Raw genomic sequence first — 17,149 nt, 5'->3', positions numbered from 1 at the left:
TGTGAAGTTGACATTGCTGTTCCCTAGAGAACAAGCAGAGATTTGAAGCTCTGATGAATGGCTGTTTTACAGAGTAGGTTCTTGCCTTCCTGCTCTATCTTTTTAACCTCTGACATTACTTTGGTTAGTCAAAAGCAGTTTGATCCTATTATTTCAAGAGAAATCATTATTTGTCTCTATGACATATTACAGATAGGTTAAATTTTCAAGAGCTGTTAAGTCCCAGACTCAGATGTTATTTAGGCATTTTGAAAATGTTAATCTACATTTTCTGTGGTTTTGTTGGGTTTTTTTCATTTCTCAGAGTTCTTGCAGACAAGGACCCCAGACGTGCTGCTTCACCTTCAGTTTTATTTTACATTTACAGCATTATGAATCTTTAAAAATAAGTTGCAGCCTACCCAAATTACACTTCAACTGAGCAATTTGGTGTCCTTAGGAATGCACTGAATTATCTTAATCACATTCTCAATGATATATTACTACCTTTAAAATTATTGCTAGGAGAAAATCACAAGTGTATAAGAAGGAGCTGCAGAATAAAAGTGTAACAGTTAAAGAAAAAGAGAAAGACTAAACAAAAGCCAAGACAAGTTAAGTTGACTAGAAAATTAACATTAAAAGTCAGGAAATCAAGAAACAGTGTTTCTTTGGTGGTATTGCAAGTGTGTGTGTCTATTACTGTAATTATTACACAGTACAGCCGTGGGGACCAGAATCTGCTCTGGGTTGAAGGAATGTGCTGGTTTAGAACTGGGAAATACTCGGTGTCACTTTAAAAGGCTTTGTGTCAGTTTAACTCCACAAGACACTGCACAGCCACACAGCTGAAGCAAGCTCTGATTATGGTGAAGTAGGTCTGCTTCATGGCGTATTGACAGTGTCTTCAGTGAAATAAATTGTCCTTGAAACTATTTTTTCCTGTAAAATGCCATTTTAATCAGTTTTTCCCAAACCACACTAATTAGAAAAGTCATTTAACCATCATTAACAAGGTACATATTTCCAGAATTTGTTATGAGAAATGATGTTGTTTCAAAACGTATTTTATATTTGTTATCCAGTTTAATGAAATTTAAATAGCAAGTTGATATGATAGTTCATTAAGATGTAAAATGGTCAAATACACTATTTTCATTTTAGAATGTCATGCTTTTAATTATGTTGTTGCTATTTAGTACTATAAAAATGTCCTATTTTCTAGGTCAATGTTTCATATTTGTGTTATGATTAAAACAGTTTGACATTTTGAATAAAAATGTACTAATTCATTGTATTAATTAAAAATAATGACCTAGGAAAACCATTTCCAAACTAACCTAAAGACGTCAGCACTGTGAGACTTGACAGTTGTGCCATATTGTCACTGTTAATGACATTTTCTACAGCAAAGTAAAAATGTACATACAAAGGGAAAAAAAAAACAAATTGAGAACTATTTTCATTTTTAAAACTCTGTCCATGAAATCTTCAGTCCACTGAAAGGGTCACAGGTACTTGGAAAGACAAAACCAGCTTTTGAAATATTGACATTTCATGTGAAACATAAAGGGCAGCTTTTGCACAGGTAGATGTTTGTTCTTCTTCAATACATGTTGGCCTTCTGCTGTCAGAGTGGGGAGGGCAAGTACACGAGAGGTGGAATCACAAAGCCCTTGAAGTTTAGCCATAGATTTTTAATGAGGTTGTTCCCAAGGTTGGTAATTTGTACGCATAAAATGTATTGCTACATACTTAAGTAAAAGTACCACCATTTTCATTGTGTGTGTGTGTGGTTTGGAGACATGAGAAAAAAGGAATGAATGTATAATTACCTCCCCTGAAACTGGTTCAGACACTCAGCACACACTGATTAGAGACACCAGATTCTATCGTGTCATAGGGCAACGTAGCATTGAAGACAAAGTAAATGATCACTAACTGTTCTGTTCCTGAGGAATGCAAAATAAAAATTCAAAAGGCCACAGACAATAAGTGGTTGTTATTTCATTTCCAGTCCTGTATGTTCCTTTTTGGAGCTTTTATCACTGAGTTTAAAGCTGCCCTTTGTGAGGACCTCAGAGGAAACCCTCCTCTAACTTGGTTGTAGGTCCTGGTTTTGTGTGTCACAGATCTGTGAAGTAGCCCATGGATGAACGTCTATAAATCCCCATCAAGAATCTTCTATTTAAATTAAATCCTGTTATTTTCTGTTTGCCTAAAGCTCTATCCAGAATCCTCATGGTTTCAACAATTGTTTTAAAAGATACCACCCAGCCCTCCACATTTTTAATGCCCACATTCAAAAGTGGAAACAGTAAATGCTTTCCTGTGTATGTGGCTTTTCAGATCAGTGCAAGTGGCTTTATGGGCCCCTGTAAACCTGCAAACTACTGTTGGGCAGCTCTTGTTCTAGATATTTCGGTCATTAGCGAGAAAAGCCACAAGTACCTTAAATTAAAATAGATCTTTGATTTCCCACTAGGACATCCAGAGAAGAAATTCACTTCAATTCTTTTGTGAAACTTTATAACTTTGTCTTCCCAGTGCGGGCTGGAGCCCTGGTGAGGCTGTCATTTGAACTGGAGCTGTGTTGCAGCCTCTTTTGTTCTGTGCTCGCCTCAGATGCCGGCTCGCTGCCTGCTGGCGTGCCGGAGCGAGCGGGATGACTTGTGGTGACAGCTGTAAAGTTGCGGATGGGAGCAGAGAGAGGAAAAAAGCCCTTATTCAGTTAGGAGGGGTTTTATATCTCTCTGTTGCCATAACTACACAGAAGGAGAAAAACATGCGTCTTTCATGCTTGTCTAGATTCAAAATTGCCTGTTGTCATCCTTTCATAGGTTCAGCACCTTTGCGGGTTGGTTTGAGTAGCATTTTCGGATTATGAAATGATTGTGAAATTTGTATATTGCCTTCGCAGTTGAAATTTTGACTTAATCACCATGTTTTCTGAGGTGTTCCTTTGTTTTCGTTTGTTTCTGAAATGTTTTAGCCGAGTCTTATCAACCATCTTCATTATGTGAAAGCCATTCAGCTCTCAAAATAGTCTTTATAAGCTTGCTTAATTCTTAGAGAGCCCATAAATTTTAATACTCATTAAATAAATCTGTGTCCTTTAATCTCAACCTACTTCTTAAAAGTGTTTCTTTTTTTTTTTTTAATTCTGAGTTTGGTAAGGCAGCTACTTAAGCACATCCTGATAATTTAATTCTCTATGAATAGAAACAACATTTGCAGTTAAATGGTTTCTTACATTATCAGCTAGTTATGGCTCATATTCTCTTGCCATACTGTACAAACCCCCTGCTCAGGCATGGATACTAAAGTGATTTTACTAGGATTTATACAAAAATATTTAATAACAACAGAAATACATTTCAAGAAGTTTGCTTAAAATAAAGGCTTAAAAATCAAGATTTTACCCTATCACAGGAAATCGTTACTTAGGCAGAAGTGAGAAGGACATTTTGCAAAACGTTTCATAAACAGCTGCAATACTGTTAGACTTTGAAAACTTTACAGTGCTTTAAAATGTAGGCGAGAAAAAGACAATTATAAAGTTTTTCACATCTTCAGGACAGATAGGATGTAGAGATTTGAAATTATTGTAAGTAGAATGATGTTCAGACAAAATCTTGACGACACAAATTATGGCTTTTTAAACATAAAATACCATGTTCTTAAAGCTCAAGGGGGTCCAAAATCTAGCTTATTTATAATTTTTTTCCAAACCTGTAGTAATTTATGATTCTTAGGTAAGTTAACAGCCCTATATTTAACTACTACAACAACTTCTGTAGTCATGATTGCAGCCCCCCACAGCTGCTGAAGCTACGCAGCAGGGAACCAGTTGCTGAAGTGGAGTTGTTGGATTGCAGAATACCCCAGGGAGGGCCTAGATTTGACAGAGAGCATTTTTTCTCTTTTTTTTTTATTTTTTTAAAAATTGTTTTGCAGTATTTGATTACACTTATCTGTTCTGATAGTGTAATGAATCACTAAGACTTATTTGTGGGGACACACCAAAAAAACAGTTCTCTATGATATGATATGTCCACTGGACCAAGAAATACTGTCACATGCATTTAACCCAGTGCATAACACATGCCTGGTAGTAAACCATCCACAGAGTATGTAGGCCTAAATACTGAGATTTAATGCTTTGTTATTTATAGGTGATGTATAATATCTTCTGAAAGGGTGAAATTTCAGTGCCCAAGATTTGAATGCTTTTATTTGCTTTCATTAGGCATCCTGTACAGCAGTATGTGAATGTTAGAAAATATGTGCATTACCACTGTCTAGTAAAAATGTATTTCAAAGATTTATGTTGATTACACTTACATACATTCCATGAAAAGCCTAAGCGATACCCCTGTTGCAGCTGGGCAGCTCTGCTTTGTTTAAATGGGCAGAGGAGCAGCCTGGTCCTTGCTAATTAATGTATGCTAAGTGCTTTGAAGTCTTTGATTGTCAGGTGTTATACCTCAGAGCTGTGGCATCTTGGGGGTTGGGGTTTTTTGCTCTAATAGATGCAATTTACTCTGGATACATCACTGATTTGTTTTCAGAAGCCTGTCTTTTTTTTTTCTTCTTTTTTTTTTTCTTTTGGAGCATGCATGGTTTTTTTGCTGGCTGGTGGTGCCGATGTGCCTGTGGCTGTTGTTAACACACAACTGGCACCAAAGCTGGTCAGTGTTTCACTGGTGCTGCTGTGTCAAGAGACTGTTGGTGATCACACCATCAGTTTCACAGATGGGTGCTGCTTGTTCAAAGCCTTCAAAACTGGGAAGCATTTAGCTAATGCCTTGTACTACATACAGAGATCAAAAAGGTCCAAAAGCTATCCCTTTGTCTTCTGCTACAAGCAATTAGGATAATACTGAATCCATCCCAGACCACATAGTAATAAATATTTTAGCCTTCCCTTAAGCCTGGATTGATAGTCAGGTCTGCCTCCTGGTAAATAAAACAATCAGAACTAAATTTCCCTTTGAATTTGGGCTATTCTGCATTTCCAGTGCTCACAGATTTTGGGTTTTTTTTTTCCTTCTCTTTCTGCCTGTCTCTCTCATTTTGTCTCCAGAGAAAATTATTGTCTGCCTGGAAATCAAGTTACAGTGCTAACTGACATAGTGGCATGTTATATGTGGAGAAGGGACCAGACTGGCAGTTTGCTGGGATCTCCTGGGCTTTGTTTGCCTTGGCCAATATAGAACACGCCGCAGCCAACTTTGTATTTATTCAGGGGTGAATCCTGAAAAAAAACCCCAGCAAATCCTGATATAGGAAGCTACATCTTTATCTCAACATCTCAGTGGGTATTTTTATGCTTGGTCCTTTGGTCTTGCTGCCTTTCCTTACATAGATCACAGTGTGTGTTGGAAAATTAGAGAGATCAAATTGTCACCATATTCTTTTCTCATTCTTTGCATTCATATATGTAATATAAATGCAGTTCATTTTCAAACCCGCTCACATATGCTCACTGTGCATTTGTAACCCTGTTTGATTGTAAATTAGCAGGCATGGATACCATAAAAGACTTTACCTCATAAATCAAAGCAGCAAAGGTATTCTAGCCCCTAGAACTCCTTTTTTTTTATTATTTTAATGCATAACTCTGGTACCAAAATCTCCAAAGTTGCATTTAAAGCGCTTTTTTTCCCCCTAGAGATTAAGGGTGTAGTTCGTCTCTGAATATAATCAGAAAGTATGTTGAAATAGTTCTGTGGTCTAATGGAGGGGAATATCAACTGTGTAATATGTGAAGGCAGCCTTGAAGTACCTCCTAATGTCAGTTCCAGTGATGATAATAGCCTGAAAATTAGTTTCAAAACATGATATGGTGACTTCCCTGAATTTTTAGTATGTTTAGAAAGGTTCCATTTACACATAGGGCTGCAGTTGTCTTCCTCAAGTGAATAATCACCACAGCTGACTTTACTGACCCTTTCTCATCATAAGGTGAGAAGAATTTGCCTATGTGAACAAAAAAAATTATTTAGCACAACAGGGCATCTCATTGCCAACAATCCTTTGAGTAGAATTATCATATGCAACCACATACGTGTTGTTTAACAGGATTTAAAAATATTTTCCAACTCTCCAGCATCTGTTACTGTTTTCTTTAGCAGCACAGGTGTCTAACAGTGTCAGCACAGCCAAGATCTAGACAGGTTGGTCTGCACTACAAAGTCCTACTGCCGTGGCTGTACCAGCTTGGAGTATGACAGCTTCACACCTTGCATTTCACATTGCTGTGCTGACAAAACCCAGCAGAAGATGACTCTCATTGCCTTTGTTCAGGGGCTGGTGTAGCTGTGCCAGCAGTGATACCTCTCCATCAGCATATGCTCCATCTTCACCAGGGTGTGTGGCTGGCTAGCACAGGCTCGTCAGGGCACAGCCTTGCCATGCTCGTGTTTAGTATTGAGCTTTTCTCAGTTCTTTTTATCTGGCTTAAGGGCTTGGGAAAGCAAAATGTGCAGGAGATATCCAGAACCAGTCGAGCATTTTCACGTGCCTTGGGTGCAGGGTGGTGTCCTGTGGAAACTCCATAATGAATAGAGACTGGGAGAGGAGGATTGGGCACACCAGTATCATGTGACAGTATCTTGCAACTCCATCCCAAGCCTTTAGCAGCCCTGGCTCTTTGCAGTGCAGTACAGTACAGAGTGAGAGTGCTTCAGTTTGTCTGCCTCCCCCATCTCTCCCATAAAGGATCCTTGCACAGGCAGTCCCAGCTTTCTTACGCCCCTTCTCCTTCTGCTCTTGGAAAAGGAGTTCAACTGAAATTCAGATCTAATAAGAGAAAAAAACAGTGGAAGTATTTATCTGCAACAGATTAGTTCTCACCTTCTGCAAAAAAGAAAAAAAAAAGAAAAAAAAAAAAAAAGAAATGACTGTCTGGTCCCAGCTAATCATTTAATCTGCCTTGGGAATCCCTGGGGAGAGACAGAACATCCTACATGTCCAAGCACACAGAACTGGTTGGGTTGTGCCTGAGACAGGCTCCAGGTAACTGGATGTATAATCTTCAGGGTCCAGGAAGGAAACTGAAGATCACAGGGGTTCTTCCCCAGAGGGTGGTTGAGCACTGGAACAGGCTTCCCAGGGCAGTGGTCACAGCACCAAGCCTGACAGAGCTGAGGAAATGTTCAGACAATGCTCTCAGGCCCATGGTGTGGTTCTTGGGGCTGTCCTGTGCAGGCTCAGGAGTTAGACTCAATGGTCTATGTGGATCCCTTCCAACTCAGGCTATTCTATGACCTGTAACATCCTCATCTGATAGTGATTCTCACCAAGCTTCACTCATTTCCCTTTCACTTTTCCTTTCAGGCCAAAAAAGATTAAAGGACCTATTCCTTACCCTAAGTCCCAAGTAAAAAGCTGTTCTCCAGAGGTGTGTGCTTGTTTTCACATCACAGGGAATATGATGTAGCTGATTTTTGTATTTGTCAGCTGGGAAATAACTAACCCTCATGCTGAACATCTTGGGATACCTTGAGGGGTGGATGATGTTCATCCTGGTCTGCCAGGCCAGGGTGTCTGGAGGAGTGGAGAGCAACATCAGCCACGGCAGTGCCAAGTCTGTCTGCTTAACTTCATCAGCCTGGCCTAATGAGGCTGCTGGGCATGGAGCTGTTACCTCTCTGCAGCTGCTCCAAGCCATGTATCAACAGCACAAGGGTGTATTCAGTAAGTTTTTGGGGTTCTCTGCAGGCTTTGGGGTTCTCTGTGTGTCTGTGGATGTTGTGATGAGAAGGACTTGTCAAAGGGGCAAAAAATCCTGAGTTCTTGTGTGGTTCGCATGGGAAGAGTTCGCCATGGTAAATTCCTGCCTGTCACTCACAGCTCCTGTTTGGCTTCTAGATCTTCTGCTTCATGATTTAGTTTCTTGTATCTGTCCCTACTCTACCACTATAAAAATAAGCAAGCGTGGGCAGTGCTGGCGCTTAATGGTTAAAATTTTTGTTTTGCATAACTAGAGCATAACCTTGGGAATTAATCTCCATACTTATTAAGAGAAGAAGGTAATTGGATTTTCTTCCTGGTAACTTTTCTTGGCTTTCCCACGTTTTCTGTCCCAGTCATGAAAGCATGAGGCTGTGTGAGCAAGCATTGGTCTCTTGCACGTTCCTCACTAGAATAATTAGTGATGTTTCATCAATTACCCTTTGCAGTTTTATAGAAGGTTAGTTTTCCCAAGTAAATTGTTTTAAAAGCTATTTGTAAAAATCATTCTTCCATATTTTGTAGCTCATTATATTTTAGTTCTTGCTGCACTCTTTTAAAGCTTTATCTACTAGAATTTAAGTAAAGAGTACTTTATTAAAAATGCAGAGAAACCTGAGAGCTTCCATTGTTCCATGGGAATCTGCATTAGAGAGGGTCTTTAAGTATCTAGTCTTCACTGTGCTTGAAATACTGAATAAATAAACTTTGGGAATAAGTTCCTTGTTAATTTTTTATTTCTGATTATAGATTTTTTTTTAAATGCTCACTATATAATTTCTTTTCCCTTTATTTGATCTGCACTATTACACAGTTGTGCTTGGTCCTGTATTTGATCCAAAGCTTGTGGGCTCTTTAGTTTAATTTGTAATTTGTCCGTTAATTAAGAGGGTAAGATGTGGTATGATGGCTTAAGCTAGGGACCAAGAATCAAAACTTCTGAGTTCTTCCTGACTCTGTTTCTGACCTGAGGAAAGTACTTAAAACCTTCTGACCTATAATGTCTCTGGGACTCTCAATATAATTATATTAAATGCCCCCAAGCAATGATAATGGCAAGACAGAAATTGCTCCACAGAGATGTTCAGTTGCAGGTTTCAGGTTAAGTCCCCTTCAGGTTCAGCCACTACGTAGCTCATGTAATTTTGGAGGGTCTCTTCTGCAGCTCTTTATGAAGAAAGTATTCAACCAGTCTCTCACTGAGAATGATTTAGCATCACTAGGGAAGGAGGGGACAGAAAGGACTGGCTTGGTTTCGAAATCTCATTCCAGTGTGTGTGTGTGTGTGTGTGCGCGCCTGTCAGGAAGGAAAAATCCCTTGCACTAGGGTAGAGCAGTGGCTGTGATTCCCTGAGGAGAAGCATCAGTGCTCATCTTGCTGAAACTCTGCACCTTAACTGTCCTTACACTTCATTTTTGCCTAGATCTCTTAATAAAACAAATAGTCAAATGAGGGGGAAAAAAAACAAACAAAGAAAATAAAGTTCATTAGAACAAAGAAGTGAGAGGAATAAACAATCCAGTAGGAAATTCCCAGCACATCCCTTTTTGAAGGTTTCAGGAAATTCCATTTGTTTGAGGAAATGCTGAAAATTAGGAGGAGCCCAGAAGAGGGCCTGGCAGGAGACAGCTGAGGTCATTTTTCACTGCCAGGACTGCACTGTGTTGCCTCTTCTTTTACAACTCATCGGCAGGCATTATTACCTGGTGAAAAAATTTGTTTTGCAACTCATCCTGAGTCCTCATAAATCATTAATGCCTGGCTAAGCACAGTGTGAGCATTACAAATTCTCTGAGAATGAGGGCCCATTCTGATACAACCTTGTGTCCAATACTAATGCCTGCTAGTTATTTAGTAATACAAAGGAGCCTGAGCGAGGAAGATCGATAAATCAATGCGGTCTCCTGACTTCCTTCTGCTCTCCACCTGCCTCTCCTCTTTCTAGTTCAGATACTGAGCTGCAAAAATTCAGGACAGTTCATAGTCATCTCTCTGTGGGCAGCACTATAGCAATTTAGGGGAACAAGGAGGAAATCACAGCTTGCAAGTATCTGTTGGGAGAAGAGGAACTTTGGTTTCTGATTAGAACTTATTCTGATTTCTGGGTTTTTGTGAGCCAAATTGCTTCACTGCTCCAGACCTGTTTTCTGGTTTGCATCCCGTAATGAATCCATGCAGCATAAAGCACATTCAAGTGTGTAAAGAGCATAGATGGAAGCTGTGCCCAGGACTGAGTGTAATTAAAGGGTGCTCAGCAAGTCCAAATAATGAGCCCATTACCTGTGGGAGCAGCTTGGGGAATTAGATGCTCAAACCAGCTCTCACAATAGTGGAAACAGCACAGAGAGCACAGCATCAATAGGTATTGTGGCTGAGCTTTGTGTCTTGTTTTTCAGTAATCTTGGCCACAGTCAGTAGTTCAGGGATGGTCTGTACTGATCTCCTTACCCTGAGCTCACTTCCTAAAACCCCCAGCCCATTCAAGAGTACTACTCCTCTCCTCTCCTCTCCTCTCCTCTCCTCTCCTCTCCTCTCCTCTCCTCTCCTCTCCTCTCCTCTCCTCTCCTCTCCTCTCCTCTCCTCTCCTCTCCTCTCCTCTCCTCTCCTCTCCTCTCCTCTCCTCTCCTCTCCTCTCCTCTCCTCTCCTCTCCTCTCCTCTCCTCTCCTCTCCTCTCCTCTCCTCTCCTCTCCTCTCCTCTCCTCTCCTCTCCTCTCCTCTCCTCTCCTCTCCTCTCCTCTCCTCTCCTCTCCTCTCCTCTCCTCTCCTCTCCTCTCCTCTCCTCTCCTCTCCTCTCCTCTCCTCTCCTCTCCTCTCCTCTCCTCTCCTCTCCTCTCCTCTCCTCTCCTCTCCTCTCCTCTCCTCTCCTCTCCTCTCCTCTCCTCTCCTCTCCTCTCCTCTCCTCTCCTCTCCTCTCCTCTCCTCCTCTCCTCTCCTCTCCTCTCCTCTCCTCTCCTCTCCTCTCCTCTCCTCTCCTCTCCTCTCCTCTCCTCTCCTCTCCTCTCCTCTCCTCTCCTCTCCTCTCACAGGATCCATCTGTGCAGTTGCTATTCATACAGTTATGCCCTTTGAACACTGTAATAATTGATCATGAGCTTTAAAAGAGGGAGATGGAATGAGGTGAGGTGGAGATTGACCCTTTGTAAGAGTAATCTTAGACCTGTATGACTTAGTCATGGATGGAGCCCTTGTCCTGAAAGGCCTCTGCAAGGAAGGTTCTAAAGTCACAGATACAAGAGAAATAGAACTTGAATAGGAACTTAGGAAAAGTGCAAATGGGGGTCAAGGACACTGGTTGGGTAAATTTGAAAAAGGGGAGAGAGTATCAGAAAGTTTAGAGGGAAAAGTAACAGTCTTTAAGACATGAAATGATAGAAAATTGATGTGAGGAAAATGTCCTTGCTGTAAATGAAAGTGGGAAAATGGACCACGACAGAGAATGGGGGGGGAAATTGTTCATATGTGAAAAGGGACAGAAAAATGCTTCCTCCATAAATATATGCAACTCATAAAGCACCTGCTGCTGGTCCTGTGAAACCAGAGACCTCAGTCAAGTACAACACCCCTTGTGCCCAAGCCATGCTTGATCTTTAGCTGAGGCCCAAAGTGTTCCTTGTGCAGTGAGACTTCAGGCATCACACCTGCAGCAAAAGCCTGAGACTCCCCTGCACCAGAGTGAACATTCCGATCCCATCTTAGGTTTTGCTCAAAATGTATCATTGTGCTTTACCTCAGCTGAATTTGTTAAAAATAGTCCCTGCTACAGCACCCACAGGACAAAGTGGTTTATTTTCCCCCATTATAGATCTGACAAAAGCCTGCTGTTATTTCTGTGCCCTCTCTAATGATCTGCTTGCTCTCTGGAGAGCACTGACCCATTTCAGCATAGAATAATTAGCCTTTCAGACACTACTGTGTTTCCATTAAATAGACATAAATGTGCAAGGTGACATTTATTTACTTAGGCCTGAAAAATATGCACCACAGATGTTGAGGCTTGGGAGAGCTTCAATTCCTTTTCATGAAACAGTTGTATATTTGCATGCTTTTGTGTCATTAAACAGTAGTGCTTGACTGAAATTATTCCTGTTGAGTTTCCTTGGCGAAGCAGGGGAAAACAGGGATTATTTGGGTCTGGGTTTAAGCATGAGACCCTTTGGCAATGTTTTGGCAGCTCTTGCTCAAGCCTGTCAATGGCTTTGAGCACAGTTAGAGTTACAGACCCTTGAGGTCCCTTTTACTTCATGTAAGGACTCCATGTAAGGAACTGTTGTTGATTTACAGATCTGTCTGAAGAGGAATGTGTTCAGGGTGTTACACTGAGGAAATGAGAACCTTGACCTATTGCAAACATAAAATAAACCCAAAGTCCTTTAGTATTTAAAATCAGCTCTTCTGTCATCTTGATCACTGGCTTCTGAACCACCAGGCTATTGCCCAGGTGAAAAGTATATTATTCATCTTGATAGCCACTTTAGTCTGCAAAGTTGGAGAGAAGTCTTAGCCTTAAAAGTCCAGGCAGCATATAAAACATGTAGGTTGCCTAGTAGTTCACATCCCCACATGGAGACGTGGCATGCTATCTTTTCATTCCATTAGCACCAATAGGCTCTATAAAAGGAGACATCACGCAAGGTAGGTGCTTTATTGCAGGATGGAAACACTTTCATAGGTTATTTTAATCATTATGATTCTTTCATGATGTGTGAAAGTTGATTGTTGCTGTAAATGAAGCCATTGAAGGCTAAAAAATAAAAATGCTGTGATGGTAAAAATCCTTGGAGTGCAAAAAATAGGAATTGCTATAAAAGGGAGTAATTTATTCTCTGCATGAGATTTCTTTTTATCATAAGGATGCTTTAAAGCTAATTCTGAAACCTATACAATTGTAGTCTATATAGCTGAGGTATATTGAAAGGTGCATTGATAATTTAGCTAATTTTTTTATGCACTGTAATTTATATATTATTTAGAAGTGCTATTTTTTATGTTAACTGAGAGGCTTAACACATTTTTACTATGTTAAGGAAAAGTTATTTTTGCAGGTCTTGTGGTTTTATTATTTTGACCCATATCCAGTTCATATTGCATCATAATACCATTTTTACTAATATTATTCTGGTATGTTCAAAACTTATTTCCATTTGGATAGAAATTCATTAGCTCTTGGTTTTGATTTTAACAAATTATTTTAACTTTTTTGTGATAATGCATTCTCTGTGTTTCTGATTTGCTAATGCTGAAATATTTTATTTTCATTTTTAACCCTTCAAAATTTAGGAATTGTTTTTGCTTTTTTTTTTCTGTGTATATATATTTCAGTTGTTTAGACCTACTGGTTCCTGCTTTTTTCTTTTTCTTTTTATTTTAATATGTTATGTTCGTAACTTCTGTCTGTGTTGAGCCAATCTTACCAACAAAAATATCAATTGTTTCCTGTTTCTCTACTTCTTTACAAAAAAAATGAAAAGTAAAAAGTAAAAATAAAAAACTCTTAATGGGAACCCTGGCACTGTCTGTCTTCTCTGTTCTGCAGAAATGTTGAAGGAGTTGAACCAGCAACGCAGAGCGAAAGAGTTTACAGACCTGAAAATTATTGTTGAAGGCAAAGAGTTTGAAGTCCACCAAAATGTTCTAGCTTCCTGCAGCTTGTATTTCAAGGACCTGATTAAAAGGTTTGCCTTCCTTCCAGCTGTGATCTGCTCTGTTCTTTTGTAGGGCGCATTTGTGTCGCTTTTTTTTCCTCCCCTCTCTTGCAGGTTTATGAAGATTGAATCTCCTGTCACAGAGCCAGTAGCCATTCTTTCCACCTCCTCTGAATGTATTTCCAAAATGAGGCTCAGATCCATTTGTTACACATCTGACTCGTACAGTGTAATTATTTCTGATGAGGAGAGGCTGGTTTTGGCCGAAGACAGTGTTCCACCACTGAGAGATCTAAGATTTAAACTCCTCTGTTAATGGTGATTCAGTCCACAACTAAAAACTACTGCTGTCAGTGTTTGCAAGGGACTCTGTCACACACGACAAAAGTCTGTGCTTCAGGCTGCAGAAAGCCATCAGCATTCAGGTGAACGGTGCTGAGACATCGTGCAAATAAAGCATTTGGAGTACTGTAATCCCTTCACCCTGAAATCTTTGTTACATGCTTTTGTGTGGCTTTTATGGGCAAAGGGATTGATATTTTTATTATTTGGGGACTTTTAAAAGAAGAAAAAACTGATTAATTTCTCTAGAAAATAATCGGAAATAAGATGATTTTGTGGTCAAAATGTAGCTCGGTCTGCATGTTGGACTAACAGTAGCTTTTTCACACAAACACTTCAGCTTAGGGTAGGTACAGTATGTACATTTTCTAAACATCATGTCTCCACCTTCGCATTTTCTCCCCTCTGTTTCTAGCTGATTGATTCTAAACAGTGCATGATAATCTTTTTTTTCCATTACATTGATTTTTCAATTTGTATGCTTCATATACTTGCATAGGAATAATTTGGTACTCTGGTATTATTAGTAAGTTAGAGTAGCAAGTAGGGAGAAAAAAAACCACGAGGATAACTTTCATTTTTCTCTCAATCATCAGCAAATTAATGCAGCTGCTGATTTTGCCTTGCAGTATTTTCCTGAGCAGACTGAGCCTGGACTGTGCTAAAAAATGGGATTAAAGAACATTTTGCTTGCTTCAAATCCTGTATTTAAATTTTGCCAACTAACACAATAGTGACTGTATTTTATTTCAGGATGGCATATTGGCTGATATCTCCTTTCAGTGTATTGTGTCCTTTTGCACAAAGCTGGTTCTATAATTATGGATATATATTACATTTCTATGATATAACTGAACTGACTGCCTTATCAATTATTCATAAAAAATATGTTGGGCTAGGAAGCATGTCTTTTCCCCTCTGTAAATCTAATGATTGCTAGCAGTAGCTATGCCAGATCTCTCCTGTCCTTTCTCTTCTGTCTGCTCATTATTATTTAATCGTTAAGGCTACAGTATATGCTTTTCAGGGTAATAAGGAGTAGAGTCTACAGGAAAAGAAAAATTATAGAACCAACTTAGAGAAACAAAATCACTGACTGTCCAAAGACTGTCATTTGGATTTTGTTGTGAAGACATCTGCTTGTGTGCAGAAGTCACCAGGCAGCATCTATTTCTAGAAGCACACTGACGAGTGTTGCTGCTTTTTTATTTAGTTATTTAAATGGAGGTATACGTTAGATTGAACACTGCTCTGTTATGAACTTAGTGAAAACAATATAAAAATTAAATTCCTAGATTTTGTGAAAGCAAAAGCCTGGTTTTTAGCATGTATTGTCTTTTAGCTGCCCACATAAGGCTTGCATGCATTACAAGAAAAAAATAGTGGAAGGTTTAGACTGTTTGCTAAACTCACCACTTTTTGCCTTCTTTCACATCATCAGCAGCAATAAATATTCCAGAGGTCAGTTTGTGTCCACCATCAGGTCTCTCCATCCCAGTTGCTTTCCATCTATAACCTCAGCTGCACACATGTAACCTTGATGGAGGCTAATGGAGTTGCACAGGTGTATCCAAGGCAAAAATGCCTTTATTACTGATGATGATGCTTGAATAAGAAAAAATACAGCTTGATGTCAAGTTGAGTTTGCAAAACTGTCAGGTGAGAAAACTAAATATTCACCTGTAAACTGAGCAAATGTGTCTTTGCGAGACAATAAACTCGGGGCTATGGGGTGGAATTTATAAAGACTTGCTTTTTGTAGGATATTTGCAGTGTAAAGCCTTGTCTTTTATGAAACCCCATGGAAGTCAAGGGCTCAGATTGCAGGAGGCACTCAATTTTTTGTGGGATCATGCCCTTAATAATACACAATCATTATAGTTCATAGAGTTAGAATGTTTACAGATACAATACATCTAGAATCCTCTATGATATTTGTTAGCAGCTCCTTTGAGGCAGCACTTAAAGCTTTATGTGATTTATATTGCACTCCTTGTGTTATTGTAGAAATCCAAACAAGAAATGGCAGTTTTTCTTAAAGAATAAAAGAGATCTCTTTATATTAAATAGAATAGAAAGGCCATTTCAATCAGTGCAAGCCAGGGTTAAACCCTAGTGTCATTCCATCCACAGGCACCAATGTGTCACCAGAAACATCAATGAGAATATGATCTATTCATGAAGGTACTATGTACCTCTATAGAAACATGCAGAAATAGAATCTTTCAGAGTATTTACCTCGGCTTATTATTTGCCACGGGTTGGTTATTATTAACCTCATATTCTGCCATTGATTCCACTGTGTGTTCAAGTTGGTATCTGATGATAGAATAGCAAGTAGTGTCTCAAAAGAATAAAAGAGAAATGTTCAAAATCAAATAAGATCAATTATTTCCTTCTCAAAATAAAACCAAAATACAGATAAAAAACATAATAGAACTAGAGTTATTGCTCATCTTGAGCAACGCTATTTGATGAGAATTAGTCATAGCAGGGAAGAAAATATGTTATTTTTATTTCTCTGATAAAAAGATGATAGCTAGGTTTGATTGTCCAAAACAATTGTAAAGTTATTTACTAAACAAAATTGGTAATGAGAGTGCATTTTGAAACCCCTTTAGTTTCTCAGAAAATGGCTAATTCTGTGCTGAGCATTCTGCTCCTCATCCAGAAAATTCTCCATTCTATGTGATTTATCTTTCAAATATATGAGCCCTTTTGAGCTTGGTTTAGTCCAGTCCTGAGCCTGAGCTCAGCACCATACCAGGCATCTGTTTTGGAAACAGGTCATCCCTGTCAGTAGCTGCACAGCACTCAAGCCTAAGCCAGAACTTGGTGTTCATCTCCCTTCCAACAGCAATTGACCATGGAAAACAATCTCAGCCCTTTTTAGTGCAGAATCATCTGAAAAGGATCATGTGTATTAGGAACAGCAGGTGTGAAATATTCCTGATACCTGCTCCACATCACTGTGCCCACAAAGGGCAAAAGGTGAGATTCAGGGGAAGGGTGAGGATCCATACAGGACTACTGCAGTATAGGGCTTCAGGAGAACATGGATGATAAACAGCAACTGGACTGGGGTGCAGTCCCCTAAAGGCCATCTTACATATTTTGAGTGCACTGCCAACCACATTGACTCCAGCCTGTTTGACTTTGCTACTCATGGAATCAGCCATCTCAAAACAAGGGCTTAATTTATGATACAGACAATGAAAAGGAGAACCTTGAAGGCTTCCTGAAGGATCTTTTTCTCCTAATTTTGATTAATTTTGACTCCTAATTTTGTGTGCAGATCGGGCCCATGGATCAATGAAAGGCGTTAATGTCTTGTGTTAACTCACCAACATTTAGGTCCAAGGCTGGTGTCTAAGGCAGGTCGAGTCTAATCTCGCCTACTTGACTGTTACTGCAGTCTTCAGAGAGGGACACAGGCTTGTCCAAGAG

General features: G+C 39.5%; 1 protein-coding gene across 4 annotated transcripts in view; it reads left to right on the top strand.

Moving 5' to 3' along the window:
* The window catches only part of KLHL29 (kelch like family member 29), a 388,622-nt gene that overhangs the window by 303,894 nt on the left and 67,579 nt on the right, over positions 1-17,149 (top strand). For all 4 annotated transcript variants that reach the window (XM_074538031.1, XM_014265655.3, XM_005485101.4 and 1 more), the window contains one exon: positions 13,252-13,390. In XM_074538031.1, the coding sequence (XP_074394132.1) occupies positions 13,252-13,390 (139 nt within the window). The remainder of the gene's footprint in view (positions 1-13,251; positions 13,391-17,149) is intronic.

The sequence above is a fragment of the Zonotrichia albicollis genome, chromosome 3 (genome assembly GCF_047830755.1).
Source record: "Zonotrichia albicollis isolate bZonAlb1 chromosome 3, bZonAlb1.hap1, whole genome shotgun sequence".
In the NCBI taxonomy this organism is placed as follows: Eukaryota; Metazoa; Chordata; class Aves; order Passeriformes; family Passerellidae; genus Zonotrichia; species Zonotrichia albicollis.
This window is presented reverse-complemented; position numbering and strand designations above follow the sequence as displayed.